Here is a 20,352-nt window from a genome sequence, read left to right on the forward strand (position 1 = left end):
AGAACTCCAGTGAGAAATACATGGTCGTGCACAGCGCTAATGAACAAAACAATTTAATGTTGATATTGACAAAGTTGTTAGGCTGGCAATTGTTAGGTAAGCAAGGCAATAATGGCTCCAAGGCCATAAAACCCCATCCTCTTCTGGATTCAGAAGTACTGGCCTAAGAGTTTACTGATCCCACATGGTTATTGTTGCCACCTTCATCGGTCACGTAGACCATATCCTGGTGACATATGCTGTGCATACCAGTCCACAGCAGAGCAGGTTATGTGAGCTCTCCTTTAAGGCAAAATCACCTCAGGGAGGTTCAACACTTCTTCATTAAGCAAAACTAACCCAGCAAATTTTGATTGAAGTGTGTTAAGGAATTCTACAAAACCCAGAGGACAGATGATGGTAAGAAGCAGCTCGGCACCGTAACTTCTTCCAGCGTAGGACTGGATCAAGTAAAAAGTATCTGTATATTGCTTCAGAAATGTAAGGGCTCAGTCTTGCAAAGTGCTGAGCAGCCTCGATCCCTTGTGTACACATACAGACACAATAATGCTGCCAGCAGACGACGTTGGGAGCATTGACCAGAACAGTTTGGTTATGGTGTCTTTCTCAACAGACTCTTAATAATATTTATATTGAGATAAGGTTTAAATAAAACTGTACTCCCTTGGCACAATTAGAGGGATTGTGCTGTCTAAAATATTAAGCTTTGCTTCTGTGCAGATTGATCTGCTGATACTTGTGGATCAAATATTAAACTGAGTAGACAAGAAATGGGAATTGGAGGGAGAGAACAACCGGAATGCACCTGATTGTAGTCCTGATGCTTTTTGGGAACTGCAACAAGAATAGCTGGAGGGGCAAATCTCTGTGAGAGGTATATAGACTATGTATCTCCCTCTTGCCATCCTTCCTAGCTGTGTTGCCTCATAGTTGTTGCCCAGCAAAACAAAATGCAGTACTCTTCATCGCGTGGCTGACTTGCAAGGTGCTGTAAGGTTTATCAAACTTACATTTCACAGAAAGGTTATCTTCATACTTGTATGCTTCCCTATCCTCTTCTGATCTGCCAAACGGTAATTCTCTGAGATATAAGTTTACTGAGAAAGAAATGATAGTTAATGCCCATCTGGGACTGCTAAGAGCCATGGAAGAAAATGAGATGGCTGATGCAAGTTTATACCACATTCCTGCAGTGAAGGGCATTCTGTGAACTGTTGATGGATTTTTAGGTAAAATAATCTAATTATACAAGAGCAAATTCTTCACTGTTCTGTCATGTTAGTGCTGCAGCGGATAACTCAGTTCCAGGTTTTTTCATTGAGTAAAGATGAGAGACAAGATTAAAATTGTTTTGTTTATGGCTGAAGGCTTCTTTGCTGATTATGGGAATTGAGCCTATGGTCTCAGTCAGCCGATACAAAGGTCACCACTGCTGGAACTCATCAGTGCACTCGTCAGTCCAGCAGTGATTGAGTGGGTTGAGAAAAATGTACTGTTTGTTATACTGTGGCTGTACAACTCTTTCTGGGCAGAAACAAAACACAGTAAGAGACCATGATCACTGTCATTCAGTGTTGCTCCCATTGTAGGTATAACACTATAAAGAACAGAAAAACAAATTCTTTGTCAAGGCGAAAGGCCTTCCTTAATATTTATTTTACTGCAGGTTTATGCCACGAATTATTTCCGTGACGTGTTTTCTTACATTTGATCACTAGTTTAAAATTTATGACCAAGTAACTTTTTAGCACACTTCTCTACAAGGTCAGGCAGTCCATGTGGAGAGGTAATGCACTGGAAACTTGCTTATGTGGAGAAACTTCTAACAGTGACATTAAGCAGATGTTTTATTTGTTGTCTCCAGTAGGTATTTCATTCAAAGAACTGCACGAATGAAAGAGCAGATTCCAGAAGAAAAGTATTCTTGATCTCTTTACGGAGCACACTGGTGCTCCTTCAGTTAAATCGATTTGCAAATCTTTGGTGCAGCATGAAGCTTCTGTAGATGTGGAAATAAGCCTTAAATTTCTTCGGTTGTATAGACAGCAGTTTGAATACCACCCACAGTGGGTCATTTCCTTGCCCTGTTGGGCGGCAGGAGGGAAGGTCCAAGGCTATATCCAAATATGCAGTGTGTCAGTCTTGGGAGAAGGAAGCTTTAAGATGGCTTGCAGTATGAAGGAGTTCTGCTGCAAGAGAATTCAAACGGCCCTGAGCACTTCTGTTGGCCAACAGCTGCAGTGGCAGATTTTAGCTGATAATTGCATTTAATATTCCAAATTATGCTGCTGCTTGCTTCAAAGGACCAAAACAACACAGACCAAAGAATGGTGAATACCATCTCTCATGGGGCAAAATCTTTTGACTGCAATTAATTTGTGTGTTGTAAATCTCCAACATGAAGTTAGAACAAAAACTTGAATGGAGATGAATCTCTCTCTACTGTAATGGCCCTTTTCTATTTTGTAAAGGGGAGATATCCAGTTAACTATTACTTGTCAATTTGCAGGGTTACATAAATAAGAATTTACACTGCTTTTGCCCAAAAACTTATTCTGTATAATAAAAATGATTGCTTTCTACTAGTGATAAAATCTCAGATAATTTTCTGGTGTACATTAAAATTCCTAGTTAGTTAATAATGGTTTATATATAATATAAACCATTAAATTTATATTAAAAATTTATATTATATTAAATATAAATGAATATATTCATTTAAAAATAATAATTTTGATAATATACAGTTTAGGTACTGCAGTGCTTGGAGGCTGTCTAAGAGGATACTTCAGCTGGAGTATTTAATTAGAAGCCAGTTAAGTGTCTAAGGATATTTGCTAAACATGCAAGTAAAACCATGAAAGTGAGACAGATTATCTGGGGCGTGAATAAAGCGGTAGTGAAATGTCAAGTGAAATCCTTAGCAGCTGTAAGCAAGAATAGTGCTGATTTATACCAACCAAGGACCTGGCCTGCCAACTGTCATGGCTGTGACGGTCTGCTGGCAGTCCCTGGAGTCAAGGACTGCGGCGAGATGGATGGGAATATCAGCGAGCCCATGTAAAAGGGACTTGCTATAAATAATTCCAGGGAGACTGGTTCGTATGGCAAGCCAACAAATGGCCAGCTTCATCTGGAATCTACTTCATAAGAACATAGCAAGAAGAGGAGGACAGGTGAAATACTGTTCTTTCAGCCCTGGGCAGAAAAAATCAGGCTCCCTTTGAAGAAGCCTGGTGTTCTGCTCACGCGGCTGTTGCAGGAGACGTCCAATGTGATTTCTTCAAGGGAGAGGAGAGTGAACCCGTAAGGAGAATAAGATCACTTTAAATGTTCTGCATTTACACCAGTTCCCTTAAGCAGCTTGTTTACTGCTATCCCGTATCGTCTTGGGCTTGAAAGGGAGTGTAAAGGATAGCAGACAAAGTAAATAAATACCAGTATATTCTAGGTGAGCTGGAGAGAGTAACTTCACTAATTGTCCCATATGCAGATGTTTCATTTACACAGAGAAGCAGTGTATCGGATTTCTCATGCTTCTGTAAGCATGCTGGTCAATCCACACTGAGTACTTATGATAAGATGTATTCTGTATTTACCACGTACACACTTAGATATGAGATATTCTGTCTTTTAAGCTGTTAAGATGGCTTAACGATAATCTTAGTAAGACCATTGCTGCAGTAAAAGGAAGATAAGGTGAGACTAGCTTCTCAGAAGAACTGTGCTCGCTTCACGCTAATGTATTATTGAATAAACCAAAGGCTACAACTTAATGCTTTTATTGATTTCCTGAAGTGTAAATTAGAGGCTCTTGCTATCATGGATACTATTAAAAGCTGCCTTACATTCCCTGTGAACGTATGAGAACAGCATCCAAATATTATCCTTACTCTATCTGAGGGAGGTCCCCTTGCTCGGTACTGTTTCTCATATTCATATTCTCATATACTCCTTTCTCTGTTTACTGAGCTTTATGTATGCTCTGGCACGATGCCCCTAAACTCACTACGCAAATTGAAAAAAAGAGCTCATGCTACTTGCTGCTCGCCAAACAATAGAAGGAGCAGCGTGTTTTTCTTAGGTCCTGTAAGACCTGCCCTGAAAAGTAGAAAGTGTCAGAAAGTCTCAGGGGTTATGAATCTTACCTCTGTGCTTCCTCACTTCTGAAGATTAAATCAGAAGTACCGCAGGAGGATTTCATTGTGGTGGAAGAGGAAATTGGCTGTGTTGTTCCCACAGCTTTATTGGAGTCTCAAGCCAAATCCTGTCCCCTGTCACTTGTGTTACTCCAGCTGCTGCTGCACTGCGTTGTGAAACTCTTCTTGTTTAATATTCTTGGTTGCCTGTGCTCGTAAACTGTTACTATGGACCCTGGTACAGTTCCTCCCTGGAGAAAATCGCTTTCTGAAATAGTTCCTAGAAACAGTTTGGGAGTGAGCATCGACCTGAATCCAGTCTCCCAGGCAGCTGGGAGGCAGCTGTGCTGCTGCAGAGGTGAGCACGAGTGGGTGGCGTGGACCCGAGCTGTCTGCTGCTAACTGGCCTCGTTGCCAGAGAGCAGATACCGGCTCTGTGTAGCTCACCTGTGTCAGCATAGCCCCGTGTGTCTGAATGAAGCACTGGGCTTCAGAGATTACTTTCACGTTACTTTAACGACAGCTTGCCAAATGACAAAAGGGAACCACCTTAGCTGAATGCTCGTTCTTGGCTCCGAAGTGATGTGTGAGCAAACCTGTGTTACAGCCAGACGAACAGTGTGACACGCTGAGCTCCAAACCCCACTCTGGTAGCGCCAAGCAGCCACCCCAGTTTGGGTGCCCACGTACTGGGACCTGTTGCCTTGCTCTATGGCAGGTCGTACCGGCACCGCATCCCCGTAGGCTCCGAGCGGAGCCAGTCACAGTGTAGAAATCGTAACATACGGAGAAAAACGTGTATTACAGGAGTAGAATAGCCTCACTCGGAAGGGGGGAAGTGTTATATGCCCGCTATGTAGTAGTTGTCTCCTCCTTCCTAGCCTGACTTTTTAAATGTGCTTTTTTCTGCTCTTGTACTGCCTTGATTGTAAATGCTTAATGCCTGATAATTGTGTGCTTTGTTTTCCAGTGGAGAGTGGTATTCCTGGAAGCAGGCAGGCGTGCTTTAACCTTTCTTCTGGAAACATTTAAAGTATTACAATAATAAAAAAAAGGAAGGTCTGCACAGCCTCTCTTAAAGATTACTTTTTTCTTCTTAATTATATATGGTATTTCATTTTGTTTTATTAAAGATCTCTAGGAACTGAAATCTGGACAAATAATTGGACTGTCACACCTGACATTTCCCTACTGACGTGGAGTGATCAGGAGGCTGTACCCTGATCCCTTTGAAAAAGGGGAGAAACCAGGTTTCATCCATAAGAGAGGTTCAACTGTGGGAAAGAAAAAAACACCAAATGCTCTCTCTTCCCCCTCCCTTCCCAGCAAGATAGCGCATCACCAGACCTACGTTTTAGCATAAATGATGTGCGTGTGGTGCCAATTAAGTCTGCCCCAGACAGATCAGTGTAACTTTTGTCCTGGAAGTGCAAGAGGCAAAATAGGAGTGGCGGAGGGTATGGCCAGTGTTGCACGGAGAAAGCTGTGTTCAGCTGGGGCTATCCGAGTTAGGGCTGGTAACGTGGAAGAGGTTTAGAGGAAGGGTTGCTTCTTCTACAGAAGAAAATGCTCCAAAAGCATTGTAGGAGACCAGGCTGCACTTCCAGAAAATGGCTGAGGATCCATGGAGCTACAGCCGATGTGGTTTTTGAGTAGAAGTTTAGAAAATAGCTACAAAGCCAGAAGGCAGGAGGAGGAACTGGTTAACATGATTAAGCAACTGTTAAGATATCATGGGATTACTTCTATTACATCATGCAAAATAAGAACAAGAGAGAACATTTTGTATGTATTTCGGGAAAAGCTTCCTGACAGTGACAGATGCTAGACTGCAGAGCAGTCTCTACATCTTGCAGTATTGGGACTGAGATTTTCAGATGAATGCAGACAAGTAAAGCAAACGAGGCAGACAAATAAAGTTAGCAAGGCAAACGAAGGTCCCTGGTCCGGTGAGTGGTTCTTCCTTAGATAACACTGGTCTGCTATTATTTGCTAAACACCAGGCAAAATGGAAAATAAGGTGTGTTGAAAATTATTGTAATAATTTATTGTAATAAAGCATACTGTCACGGTGTTCAGCAGCTGATTATCACTGGTTAAGTAATGTTACTAATTGTTCTTGCTATTCCAGAGACATGAGTAAAGCTGTTCCTGTTTCTGAAAGCTTGAGTTATAGGATTAACAGAAGGGACTGAGATTTAGTGAGAAGTTTGGGGTCTTGGAGGGGGATTGCTTATGCTATGAAAGTCAGACTGGGGAAAGGGATAGGAAATTATCCTGAATTAACAAAAGGATAATGGGCTAGATGCCATAAATATAATTTAAAATCTGGTTACCTTCCACCAAAGGAAACATTTGAATATAGACTAAGTCCCTGGGCCTTAAGAATCTAAAAGTGTAACATGCCAGCGTGCTTCTAGGGGCTGCCAAACTTTTGCAACTGTTGATGCTTTTAGGCTTGTAATGCAGCTATTAGCACACACAGCTGAACTTCGTCAGGCTCATGCCCCTGCTTGGAGCCCTCCTGAACCTTAGGAATTGCCATTTTACATGGATACAGAGAAAATTTGCACTTTATTATGTATCTTGTCTGGATCCCAATCCACAAAGTCTCCAAATCCACCATTAGCTTTGTCTTCCTGCAGATGATTTATCTCTCTGAATATCTGCCAATCTCAGGTGAAGTTCACCTGGCCACTTGCTTAGTTTCCTGTGAGTTAAAACACTGAGGCACAGATAATTCATTTGCTCTCGCTAGAGAACTTGTATCCTCTTGCTAAGAAGAGAAATGTATTTTGTCATGGTCTATTACTGTGTTACTCATTCTGTTTCACATAATAGCAATAATTTTTTAAATGGCATTTTATTCAATTTTCCACTTTAGTACAAAGCACAAGGATTGAACAAAGCCATATTAAATATCAGGCATGTTTTTGTGCAGCACTTACTGTGGCTGAGGAGAATCAGCAAATGCATAATATTTTTTGCTGTCTTAAAAATCCATTACCACTCAGCATAGACTAACGCAATCAAAAAGGTTTCTTTCTTCCTCTCTTCTCCCTGCTCCTCTTTTACTTTTCACATATACAACAGTAATAGAATGCAAGAGTTTTTTTCAGCACAACATGAAAGTTTTTCTTGTTGTTCCTCTAAACATAATCTGAGGCTGAGGTGAGTTCCATTGATCAAACTGAAGTGTGGGGTTATCTTCTTTTTGTTAATGTAAAATTAGATGCAGCGTGTGCATATTTCAAACCACTCGATCCTCTAATTTAGTGAAGTAAATGTTACTTCATGCTGACCCCACCGTGTGCGTTCTCTCTCATAGTGGGGCTGGAAGATGTCAAATGAAGGCCGGGTATCGTAAGGACGAAGGGCCCAGGCCACTGGACATTGCCCGTCATGCTCACTCCAGTGCAAGTGAATAGCAATAATATTAATTGTGTTCCAAATGAAGCTCAGCATTTTGCTCTGAAAGATGAATTTAATTCCCTTGATCCTTTTTTTAGCCATAATCTCTATACAAGGTGTAAAATAGGAAGAGATTAGAGGATTAGACTGCGGATAAAAACCCGTTATGTGGTAAGATGCATCCAAGTGTGAGGTCCTACAGCAGCAGCAGAACAGCTGGCTCCCAGTGGTGCTGCACCCAGGCTAGGGGCTAATTCTCAAGAGCTCTGGGTACTACTATGTAGTCGCTTCACATAACCCCCCAAGGTATAGATGTGCTTGCATTCTTGGAGTTGGCACCGCATTGCATTGTGCCGTGTGACTGAAATGTGTGTTTACCCATCTCAGGAAATCTCAAAGCCATGAAAAATATGATCCGCTCTTACGGGGAACTGTTGCCCAACTCCTGCCTTTCTACATATCCTACTGAACTTTTCTTGGCACTTCTATCCAAAAATAAAGTGGGGGAGCTTTTTCTGTGTGGAAATATAAAGGCAAAGGGAACTATGGAATCAAATGCACTGGTATTTAGCTGGAGTAAAGAAAAAATGCTACTTTTGTTTCCAAGGCTAGCTCTGAATGTATTGAAGAGAAACGCAACAACTTTTTTGCTTGAATATCAAACCTTTATTCCTTCACCTTGAGTTGAGAAAAGACCAAGGAAAAATACTGCTTTAAAATAGAGGGGAGGAAGAGGCAAAGATGAAACTCCAAATGAGAGCTGTTTAACCTAATAGAAATAAAGGACCAGAAGAATAGGACAGTTACAATTATTAGGTTGATAAGGATGAAAGAATAAAGTTCGGAATGCCGTGTCAATAGAAAAATATAAAATCTGAGAATGAAAGAAGGAGCAGAAAGAGAATAGAACAATCAAATCTAAGGCATGGTAATCAGCAATCAGTTGCACAGTGTAAGCTGGTAAAAGTTGTGATGGTTAGTTCAGTTTTTGGCATTGCAGAGGTATTTTTCCAACTTGATTTCACTGAAGTGCTAGTACAATAGGCTTTGATTCACTGAGTTTGAGGAAGTAGAAATATGGGGGAGAGAGTGAGTTACTCTCCTGATGGAGTGCATTTTTGGAGCTGTAGGGAATCTTGTGAAAGTGGCGTTGCTGTTAGGTAGAGAAATATTGGCTATGTTCTTAACAAGTTTTATGTTGTTTATGAAGAAAGTGATTTTACAGCCATTTGATTTTCCACATAGGAAGGATGTGAACAGTAAGGCCCACTGATTTAAACAAATAATCAGGCCTCAATGATCCTTGATTTCTAACAGACTGCAGAACAATGTTATGTTTGATTAAGTGATGGTTGATCAACTTCAGATATGTGTGTTATTCATACATAAAATAGGAAAGAAAAAGAAGTATTGTCTTCTAGTATCCTTATTCTGTTTTTTGTATGTGTGTGTATACGTGTCCCCTAATCTGGTTATTTTATATGAAGGATTGATTACATTAAATTTAGGTTTATGACACAGTAAACTGTAAACCATTTTTTTCCATCCATAGATTTAAGCGGTCTCTCTTTACTCTGTGCTCTGGCAACAATTTTTAGATTCCTGTGAATTAGATTAACTGTGGTTGTACCTTCATTATTATTAACAACTCTTTAACTAACAGCCACTCTGATACCATATGGCTAAGATGACCAAAAACCCCATGACAGAATAATTTATGACCAAACATTTGTCTGAAATTATTGCTTAAAATACCAGATTTCTTTTTTATTTGACATCAAGATTGTGTTCTTGCAAGTGAGTATATTTAGGCTTTGAGAGAAATTAAAGCTGAGGAAATACTTATATGAAACAAAAGTCAGCAACAGTACTACTCTTACATTCAAAAATACATAACTTCATGGTTTGCCCAAGAAGCTGATGAAGTGGGTTCAGCTCCTTCATGCAAGATCCTGGGAAAGGGGTGAGACTCATCTCTTTAGACAACTTTGGGTTCATAGAATCAGAGAATCATTAAGGTTGGAAAAGACCTCCAAGATCTTCTGGTCCAACCATCGCCCTACCACCAACATCACCCACTAAACCATGTCCCTAAGCACCAGGTCCAACCTTTCCTTAAACACCCCCAGGGACGGTGACTCCACCACCTCCCTGGGCAGCCCGTTCCAATGCCTGACTACTCTTTCTGAGAAGAAATTTCTCCTAATTTCCAACCTGAAATTTGTAGTGGCAGTGGTAGTTACATTATAGTTGGGTTGTAGTTACATTGCCGGTTCAAGCTTGTGTGAGATGCTCCTACCAAAAGAACTGCCTTTAGCCTTCTGTTAGATTTAGATCCTAATTATGATTAAAGAGATGATAAAACCATCTTGCAAATTGCATTTTCCCTAAAAATTGCAATTAATTGAAGTATTTTATGGACACTATTGGACATTCTCTTTAATAGCAATTATATCTACAAAATGTTTTTTTTGGACAAGATTTCACCTTCCTTCTACAGTTCAAGCAGTATGCAGCTGTTTCGCAACTCATGTTGCAGTAATTGAAATAATGAAATGTTAATACTTGTTGATTAAAATTTGACTTTTCTCTCCATAATTTACAAAATATATTCGAAATTGGTTTTCCTGAGGAACAACATATTATGTGAGAGACTGTTTGATAGCATGAGTTTGTATGGAGTCTTGGTGTGAGCTCAGGAGCAGCAGCCCCATGCTGAACAATGCAGGAACAGCTTGCTGACCTTTGCTTGACACTTGGTAAGATCCATCCATCATATCTGAAAGAACAGGTTGATTTTTGTTTGATTTAAATCTACTTTATGATAGCATTAAGAAGTCCCAGCCAAAACAGGGTCTTCAGGAATCAAAACCTGTGTGTGCCGTGTCAGTTGCTGCATGTGTTGGGCCTACGCCCCACGCAGCCTGGTGACCTGGCTGAGTGATTTTTCAGCCTTCAGGACCGTCCAGCTCCTTCTGTGGTCACTGACAAACTTGGTTGATGGGGGAGCAACATATGCTGTTTGCACAGTGCATAGCATTTCTTGAGGGCTGCTGAAGACCTAACCTGTGCCACGTTGAGCTTTAGACAAGCCATGCTTCCTGAGAGGACAGGAAGGCCTGGTCTCTCTCGACTCCCTTCATGTCTGGCATGAAGCCACTGGACATGGCTATGGATGGTGAAGAGGGGTGAATAAATCCATCTGGGGGGCTCAGGTCTCCTGTGGTCAGCACACACAATGTGTGGTTGTGTAAAACCACTTTTGTGACCGTGACCTGGGCTCTTTTCTCGACCTGCCTGTCAGTGAGAAAGTCGAGTAAAGCTTAGAGCTGTTTAAAGCAACCTTCTTTCCTTCAGCCATTACTGTAATAGCAATGATAACACAGACTTGCTTAAAATTAATGAATTCATAAGATTTTAAACTCCATTAGGGGAATCAGGAGATTTATCTGTCAGCAGGTCTCATTTAATAGGAAAATAAGGAGAGGTAGAGACTTAGTTCTATTTAGTTATGATTTAGGTTTGTTTTTGTTTTGGAAGACTCATGTCTGTGGCATCGCATCCCTCAGTGCTCGTAGGAGGATGACTAGGTTTAGCAGAGCATGTTCTGTGTTTCTCCACTTGTAGTTAGAGGTGTTTCAGAAACCTTAGATCGCTGAGCTTCAAAGGGTTTTGTCTGAAACAAAGCAAAAGTTTTCCAAATTATCCAAGCCTCCAAATCCAAGGCCGTCTGCAGGTATTGTTGCTGTCCTCCCTGAAACTGGCAAGAACATCATATTCCCTGAATAGGTACAAGAATTTCCTCTTCACTAGAAATTAATGTTTTTGTTGGCTTTATTCCATGATGGGTCAAATCAAATAATAAAAAAATTAAAAATCCAGCAAACTAGAAATCCATTAATTCTGCCCAAAGAGATTATTTATATTACCCTGTTAGGCAGTCCTATATGTACAGAACAATATACTTAAAAACAAAAAAAGGGTTTTCAGATGTCCAAGATGAGCTAAACTAATGCTGCTTAGCATCATTTATGGGAATATGCAGCAATGCAAATGTCCTTACTGTAATGTCATAACATCATTATAATTTCACCCTTCCTCTCAGTGCTTTATTTGTGCCAATTTCTTAAGTGACCGCCTGAGACATTTTGTGAAAGTCTTTCCTAATTAACAAGGAATTGTTTAGGGTTGTGATTTTCCTGCTGATGCTTATTGTGCTGATTAGATACGGGCACATGCTCGTGTTTGTGTTCATTACATGTTCTTGACTGTGCTGGATGATTCACAGTCTGCTGCAACAGGGAGAAGTATACGGTCTGCTGACTGGATGTAGCTTGTAATTCAGTTTATTACGGACTCTGTCTTGGCAGGATGAAGGTGATAGTATTTTTCTAATGCTAGAGTTTTGTTACTATGTATAGCCTATCAAATTTATATGAAAGTCCTCAGTAAAGAAAATGTTGAACACATTGTACTGATGGGGTGAAGCAGGGCATGGCAGCCTTGCGGTAGCCTACATCTGCCTGGGTGTTGTGAGTATAAATAATGTCTTCAGTCTTAAGTCGTTTCCTGATAACATGGAGATAGTGAGCCATGGTAAAGGCACAACCACTGAAGTCACAAGCTCCATGGATTCACGTGGCTGAAATCTATCTGGCAATGGTTTTATTGGCCTTTCCCTGTTTTCTCTAACCCCATCATAGACAGAAATAAATGACAGACATCTGCTGAAGGTTTCTTAGTGTGCCAATAATTAGGATAGTGTCTCTTTCCTTCCAATCTCATCATACTACACACAAACAAAGCCTTCCGCTCTCTACAGAGGAGATAATAATAAATTATTTTATGGTTAGTGGTTTTTATGACTTAGAGTGGACTTCTCAGTCACTGAGGGGTCACCTGCAGAAAGGGAGTCTTGGTGAAATTGAAAGCTTTGCACGTATACAACAGTGACTTAGCTCACTGTTTGGGTGTCAGCAAGAGGTACAGTGTAAGTAGAAAAATTAAGTTTTCTAGCATTTCTTCCTTTCAGAAGGAATTTCTTAATGTTTAGTTTTTTGAAAGATGGCTGAAGTCTCTTGTGGGCTTTTTATTTCTCGATTTTGCAAAGAGAACATTAGAAAATTGATGAACTAAACAGGAGATAGAGGCATGTCTGTTACCACAGTAGTCCCCAGGGCACTGCCTGTAATCTCTGCTTTCACAAAACAGGCTTCTCAGCTGGTCTTATTCACCTATTTAAAATACCAGCAGTCTCCTTCATAATTTGCCACATTTTTTGTGATGAAAGGTTGTTGGAAGCAAAAACAAAACCACCAAGTATATTAAGGCCATGAGACAAGGACGGCCGAAGTTTGTCCTGGAATGTAGCTGGTAAAAGGCTGTAAGACTGGCTTTTCTTGTAAAATGGAGGTACTGTTGACTCTTTCACAAAAGAATCAAAGTCACAAAAGGTAAATCTCACAAAAGCAGACTAGTAATATAAACAGGGATAAACTGTCCTGCCTCTCCAAACAACAAGGATGCCTAAAACAGGCTGTATCGGAACCATGAAAAGTCTGTACCAGGACCACCAAAGGTGATTTGTTCCAGTGCATTATTTCAAAATCCAGATCAGTCTTGTAAAAACATAAGGGAGTGTAGAACTGGAGAGTAAACCTAGTCTAGCAGGGAGATGCAACAGTGAATTTAAATCTAAATGTGGATTTGGTTGCAGGGCTCCCATTTGTGTCCATAACAGCATGTTGTGGGATCATAAATCCCCGTTCAAATAATTCTGTGCACTTGGTAGTTCTCTTATGAGAAAGAGAAAAAAAAACAACAAACAAAGCAATAAAGAAACAAACAAACAAAAAAACAACAAGTTGTTATTTCAGGACAACAGGTATGCTTTAGTTTCTACAAATAATAAAAAAGGATGTATGAATTTAAATATATTCACAGAATATTAATTTATTTTCATCTTCTGAAAATTAGAGAATTCTGGGATAAACAAAATGGAAGCTTTATTTTATTTTTCATTTTTTATTTCATTTATTTCATTTTTGTTCAAAGCCATATGCAGGAGAAGGCACTGGAAAGGTTTTTCTAACAGTAGTAAAGTACAGTTTTATAGTAATGGCATGGTCCATACTAAGAGGCCTACTGTAGATGCAAATACAGTGCACTGTTCCCTTTTTCAGAACAGAGTTTACAAACAAAGTAATTCTGAATTTTTAAACCTCCCTTTTAAATCCAAAACTTCCTTGTCATCAATGACTTCATACTGATATTAAGATAAATCATGTAATATAAGACAATCTACACAAAGAAGCCTGCTGCAAAGCTGTTATACATATAAGAAGCAGGCAAGCAGCAGGTGCAGCATGGAGAAAGATACATGAAGAAGACATATACCTTAAATATTCTCATAAATATAGATGATCAATACTTGTTATTTTTAACCTGACCTATTTTGTTTTGTAAATGGTCATGAATAGGGATGATACTACAGTACAACACTGCCTTGCCAATGAACTCAGCATTGCGCACGCACACACACAAGTGCAATTTAGGGAGTCTAAACATGTAAAGAGATGATAAGTGAATCATATAGTCCTGTGTGCCAGGTAACAAAAGTGACTGGAAGATAAATCCAGGGTTACTCTTCACGTAAGGATGTGCATGAAGTCACACATCAGTCAGGTCCTGTGTAAGTCCTCCCAGCTGGAATGCAGGATGGACTTACAAGGTACTACAGACTGCTGGTGAGCCATGGAAGTCTCAAATATTAGAAATAAATAAAAGCCACAGAACTCTTTTTTAAATTTGTAAACTGTACTTTTGGAAGGGTCATTTTAGATATTTCAGATTTTTTTTTTCATGCTTGAGAAATTAGTGAACCATCTACTTAATATGAAGTTTTTAAATGCCGTTTATATATATATAAATATATATATGGACTTGCTATGTATGTGGAAATGACAACTGTTTTGTAAGAATGCAGAAAATGCTTGTGAAAGAAGAGCGCTGTCCATACTTACAATATAAGAATAATACATAATGTACTAAAGTAAAACAGCATTGTGAACAAACACAATCACAACTGTTTTGTGGTATCTGAAGGCCTCTGTGCTGATTGCTCATATTCTGCATATTGAGTAGGGTCAGGTGGTGGAGTTGCTGAGCACCAATTTCCCATTGATTTTGTTTGGAGTTGCTTGGACAGATCATTAGAGCTGTGTGAATAATAATTTCAGTGATTCACTGGCAATTCTGAGAAATCTGAAACTCCTAACTGGAAAGCACGGTGCTAGTCTGTTTATTTGCTAGGAAAAAAAAAAAAAAAAAGTGTCAACCAAAACATCTTGTTTCAGTTCTGAGTATCTTTAACAAAAGCAAAGGAGGTTTAGAATCAAAGGGTTGCATTCAAAGGAGCCCGTGGGGTCAACTCATAAAAGCTCGGAGGAGCTTTTCCCAGCTTTTTCCAAAACCTAATGAAATGCTGTGTCCAGGTCTAGTCCGATCACTCTTCAGCTGGAGACCCCAGTTCATCCTGTCCTACAACAGCAGCACTGCAGAGACCCAGAACTGGAGGAGTTTGGTCCTGCTCTTGTTCCAGAGCAGGATGCTCTTGCTAATAGCTAATAAAGGCGCAGCCTCTGAAAATGAAGGCTTCTGCGTACCTCTCCCTCTTGAATCCCCATATGATCTATGTTTTGTCAGTGAAATTGCTCACAAGTTCTCCAGTCCCCTAGGAAGACTAATAAAAGTCTTTTATATCTATAATCTATATGTGCTGGCAAACTTGAATAAATTTACATATATGAAAAAGAACAAATTGAGATAATTGAAGAGTACAAAGCTTAGTGCTGAGAACATACAATAGTATCTCTTTCACCAGATGTGTGTGACTAAGCAGCATCTTATTACTGGTTACAGAACGTGAATTCCAGAAAGGGCCATTAAAGAGATGGCCTTTAAATGTACAGGGCGAGAAACAGTTACTTACCTAGTGCCAGAAACTGCAAAGTGGCAGGCACAAATTATATGGCCGGTGGAAATTGGACAGTGAAATATGCTTTTCCTCAGTTACGTTGTTCATAAAAGGAGGATGCTGTAGTAGGCTGTGTAAGTCCTTAGGAAAATGATTCATGGACAAGTACAATTTCAAAACGTATGTAATGTTATACGGGACCCCTTATTATGTGTACAGTTATTTAGTTGTGTGTGTTTACTCCTGGGAATTCCTAACAAAGCAGGGAAACGCCGGCTTCTTGCTTTTATCAGTGGATACCTATGAATAGACTCAGCACTTGCATTCCTTCAGTGTCAGAACTTCAAATCAGAAGACTGAAGGGGGATTGGGAGTACATGTGTTTTCCAACTTTGATGCTTTGATTTAAAATAACAATAGTAATTTTTAACCTGCTCTTAGGGTATTTTAACCATTATTTCCCCATGAGAAGCTCTTGAATGATAAGCAATGGTTAAGTAAGGTAGAAGCTTTCAGCTTTATTAAGCAAACTCACAAAACAGGGGCAGCTAGACTTCAGAATTTTACTGAGATGTAAATTGTGTGTCATATCCCTCATCTTTGCCCAGATGGCATGGCTTATTGGTGACCAGAAGAAATGACGCCTCTTACTCTTCTAAGCTGACTCAGTGCTCCTAATGTTAGTCAGTGGCTTACAGGAGTGTTACAATAAAGATAAGAAGTGAAATATTTTTAGTCTGATCTACTGCGTACATCTCATGAAACACTTGATTTAGAGCTCGTGGAGGGGGAAATCATTTTTACAGTCAGGAAAAGGCAGTCTTAAATCCAGCTAATAACTTGAAATCTAGATGTCCAGCTCAGCCAGAGGCTTCTGGTACAATTACATTTGGCTGCTGTCTTTCCGTGGCAATGAATTCCTTCTCTTGTCTGTTGTGACACATAGGTGAAAAACATGCAGCAGAGCCAGATGATGCAGAGCTGGTGAGCCTCAGCAAAAGGCTGGTGGAGAACGCAGTGCTCAAGGCTGTACAGCAATATTTAGAAGAAACGCAAAACAAAACCAGACAGACTGATGGAAGCCCTGTGAAAACTGAGGAAGCAGCCAGTGGCACTAAGAATGAGAGCGACAATGACAGCAGCAAGTGAGCACTGTGCAAAAGCCCAGGAGCAAATATCCCACCGAGAATAACCGCAGAAACATGTCCCGGCTCCCTGCTGAAACTTGCTAAGTGGTGCTGGGTGACAGGCACTCTGCTTTGTGAGTCTCTTATCAAAAGTTTGTTCTGAACCGAAGGACACTGCCGACGAGCCTAACAAGTGCTTGCGTTGCTGAAAATCTGTTGAATGCTGAGAGGGATGGACTGCAGAAAAAAGGCAAGAATGGTGAATCAGACAGCTCCAGTCTTCGCTGGCTCTTCACCAAGAGCCCCTTCCTTGCTTCTGGAGAGAAACTGAGCCCTCTGTGTTTGCCTTTTGGGTTGTAATGAATGGCCACGGAAGGGGCCTCGCCATATGTGGAAACAATGCCCTCCGTGCTGCTTGGCGCTGCCACAGGGCTGCTCGCTGGATGTGAGAGCACATTCTGTTTCGTAGTCAGCAGCAGTCATCCCAGGCTAAAAATTACCACTACAGATATTCCTCGCAGATACTATTACACAGTATGTAATATAGCAGGAGTTTCTCTTAAATGTGACACTGTTCTGTTCTGTACTTTTTGGTAACATTTGTTGATGCAAATTGTATTTTTTTTTTTGTCAGAGTACCTTTTTATAAAAAATCAATATGGAAAAAAGCACTGAATACTGTCCAAAACAGATATGATCTCTTTTTCTCTGTACATTAATAATTCTAAGTGACATTAGTTATTATAAAACGTTATATTGTTCTTCCCCTCTAGGAAAGAACCGTGAAGCAGACTTAGTAAAGGAAGCTTTGCACAGAGAAACACAGGCCCTGTTATCCAGGCTGAATCAGATAAAGGAGCTGTTATCCAGTCCAGAGATCCGCATGAAAATTAGCAAAGAACTGTTTGAAGACAGGCACAACTCCAACAGTAAATGGAAAAGTTGTATCAGCTCTGGATCTCCAAATGCATGATTGTAAATTGCTGTGATGTGAGATCTCACCAGGTTGTTAGAAGATGAAAAACATTTCTTCAAGAAATTTTCCTATCTCTGTTCATCTTTTATTTTATTTTTTTTTACTGAAAATACAGTTGGTGTAAATGGCTCATGAGGAGTATACTAAAGTACTTGCACAGAAGGAGTATAGTTCATCATTAAATACAACTACTCCTCAGCACCGCTTTGAAAACATGTGAGCATACAGGTAGACAACATGATTCCGAAGTGGAAAACTACTGGCGTCAAATAAAGCTGAGCAAACACTGTGCCCTTCCTTTATCATTGTGAAAAATTCAGACTTTTCTCATAGATTCTTTCTCTAGCAGTGATATACCGATATTAAAAATATTGATGCTTTTAAATACTTTAAAATGTGTATTTGAAAAAAGCTCTTTTAATTATCTGCCTTTTGTATACATACTGGCATTTTGGGTTAGCACTGTCTATTTTTAATTTTTTTTAAACAGCACTTGAATACATGTATAGATGCTGATATGCTGTTTCTGCTGATGTTTACACTAACACAAGAATGTTTTAAATTTCAGAATGAAATTCAGACTCCACTGATCTCAATGTCAAACTCTTGTTGGCTTTAATGGAGTCAGGATGCTGCAATTAAAGCCTCATGAAAATAATAATATTCCTCGGGATGATATTTGCCTTTTCATTTTTGTAGAACAGTGTTTTATGTCTTCTGTTTTTGATGTCTCCTCCATCTCTACCTTGGGTAGCCTGGGGTGGGGTGTCAGTTTGCTCTGCGGGGTGTCATTGTTCCCTCCATACACCCACAAGATTCAGTGAAGCTTTGGATGTACAATGCAGGAATAGGTCCAATATTTGAACTTTTTATAAATATTGTTTTAAATTTCCGCTGATGATAAAAGTTATTTAATACATGTTGTGATTGGTATCAGTTTTGTGCTGTTAGAACAGCTGTGTGCATATTCTTCATTGGTCTCAAGCACTGGTCATTTATCTCATGCTTCATGGCTCATTTTTTCCCCTCATTTGATAAATAGCAGTATATTCTGAAATGTCTCATACATTTCTCAATCCATGCTCACAATAAAGTATTTCTTCCTTTGTACTCTGTGTATGTTTTCACCCATCTCCAAATGGATTTTTAATAAAATGAGGTACTTTGCAAGTAACAAAACTGACAGGATCATTGCTTGTATGAATCACCCCCACAATGCTGACTGCGGGTCTCGAGCCAAGACACTGAGCTAGAGCTTGGATGCTGAAATCATGTGAAGAAATTCATGCAGATAAGTCCCAAGTCAGTATGGATTTTAAAAAGCCACCAGGAATTACATTCTCTTCTTTGAATCACAGAATCATCTAGGTTGGAAGAGACCTCCAAGATCACCGAGTCCAACCTCTGACCTAACACTAACAAGTCCTCCTAAACCATATCACTAAGCTCTACATCTAAACGTCTTTTAAACACCTCCAGACTTCCCTGGGCAGCCCATTTTAAGTGCTAGTTTCATCAAAAAATTCCCAAGGCAAAATTTTAAATGGTAAAACTTCACCATTCTCTAGAAATTGACCTGTTGTTTGGGCATTATGGGTTTAGAAGGAAGTACAGCTACAGCTTCCTTGAGGTCCATATGCAAACTTCAACCTCAAAAGTCGAGATTAAATTTAAGAAATGGTCTAAAATTTTCTCTAGAATTTAATAAGTAAATAAATAGATAAATAAATAATCAGAATTTGCCATCCTGGCATGGGTCTGGGAAAAATGACAAACAAACCTTACAGGAGACCTGCATTCTTCTCGATCAGGAGCTGCGGGTTCGAGGCTCCCCCAGAGCCTCTAGGAAGACACTAGATGTCCCTGTTCAAGCAATTGAATCCCATCCTTGATTTTCAGATGTTTTGACCTGTGAAAATCAACAGGGCTTTTGTTTCTAAAGCACTGTTTCTTCGAAAATGCAAGCCATAGCCTTTAATTCTGGGTTTGACAAGGCGCCACTACTAATTTACTCAAAATTGAGCTCAAAATAGGGTAAAACAAAACAATCCTGCATCTAGATTCATGCTCTTACAACAGCCCTTCTTCCCCTCTCTCTGGTTTTGTTTTGGTTTGGTTTTGATTTTGTTTGTTTGCTTGTTTTTGGCTACTACTACTAGGCAGCGGAGCCTGCTTGCCACATTAAAGCAGAAATCTCTGGTATGGAGCTGCGAGGTGAGCACTGAAGAACAGGGATACACAGAGACTGAACCTAATATAGAAAGGTGTGAAGCTCTGAGCAGCATATGACAGAACAAATATGCTGCCTTCCTCACACTCCTAACTAATTTTCAGATAATTCTGATTTTTAATTAAGTTCTTCTTTTGGAGAATGTCTTGAGGTAGTGATGCACAGGTTATTCTGGGAAAGCGTTGGCAGATGGTGCAAGTTTGCCCATGTTCTGTTTTCAGTTCTACCTTCTAGCTCGTGCTCGAGAGTATTTCTGTGCTGTTGGTTGTGGAGATGTCTGTGACAGCTCCAAAACAGCTTCCAATACTACTGTAGCTGGAACTGCTGTGACCCACCGAGAAACTGTCTGATATCAACACTTGCTCTGGGTGAAGACCACAAAATTTGCAGAAGCTGTGCTTTTGATACCTGAGCAGCCCATGGCATACTTTGCCTGCACTGTTGAGCTGTGCATCAGAGATTAGGGGTTGACAGAGTAAACCGAGACATCAGTA

At 40.0% G+C, this 20,352-nt stretch overlaps 1 protein-coding gene across 2 annotated transcripts in view; it reads left to right on the forward strand.

Annotated features, from left to right (window-relative positions):
• AKAP7 (A-kinase anchoring protein 7) overlaps positions 1 to 18,736 on the forward strand; it is a 94,858-nt gene extending 76,122 nt beyond the window's left edge. The window contains exons 8-9 of one of the 2 annotated variants that reach the window (XR_014690831.1): positions 16,472 to 17,186; positions 17,426 to 18,736. Coding sequence is in view for 1 of the 2 variants with exons in the window: in XM_084512842.1 (XP_084368968.1) it covers positions 16,472 to 16,674 (203 nt within the window). In the remaining variant the exon portion in view is untranslated. Of the gene's footprint in view, positions 1 to 16,471 lie in introns of both variants that reach the window. The other variant, XM_084512842.1, reaches the window with a different exon arrangement.
• The last annotated feature ends 1,616 nt before the right edge of the window (positions 18,737 to 20,352 follow it).

Source organism: Aythya ferina (assembly GCF_964211825.1).
Source record: "Aythya ferina genome assembly, chromosome: 3".
NCBI lineage: Eukaryota > Metazoa > Chordata > Aves > Anseriformes > Anatidae > Aythya > Aythya ferina.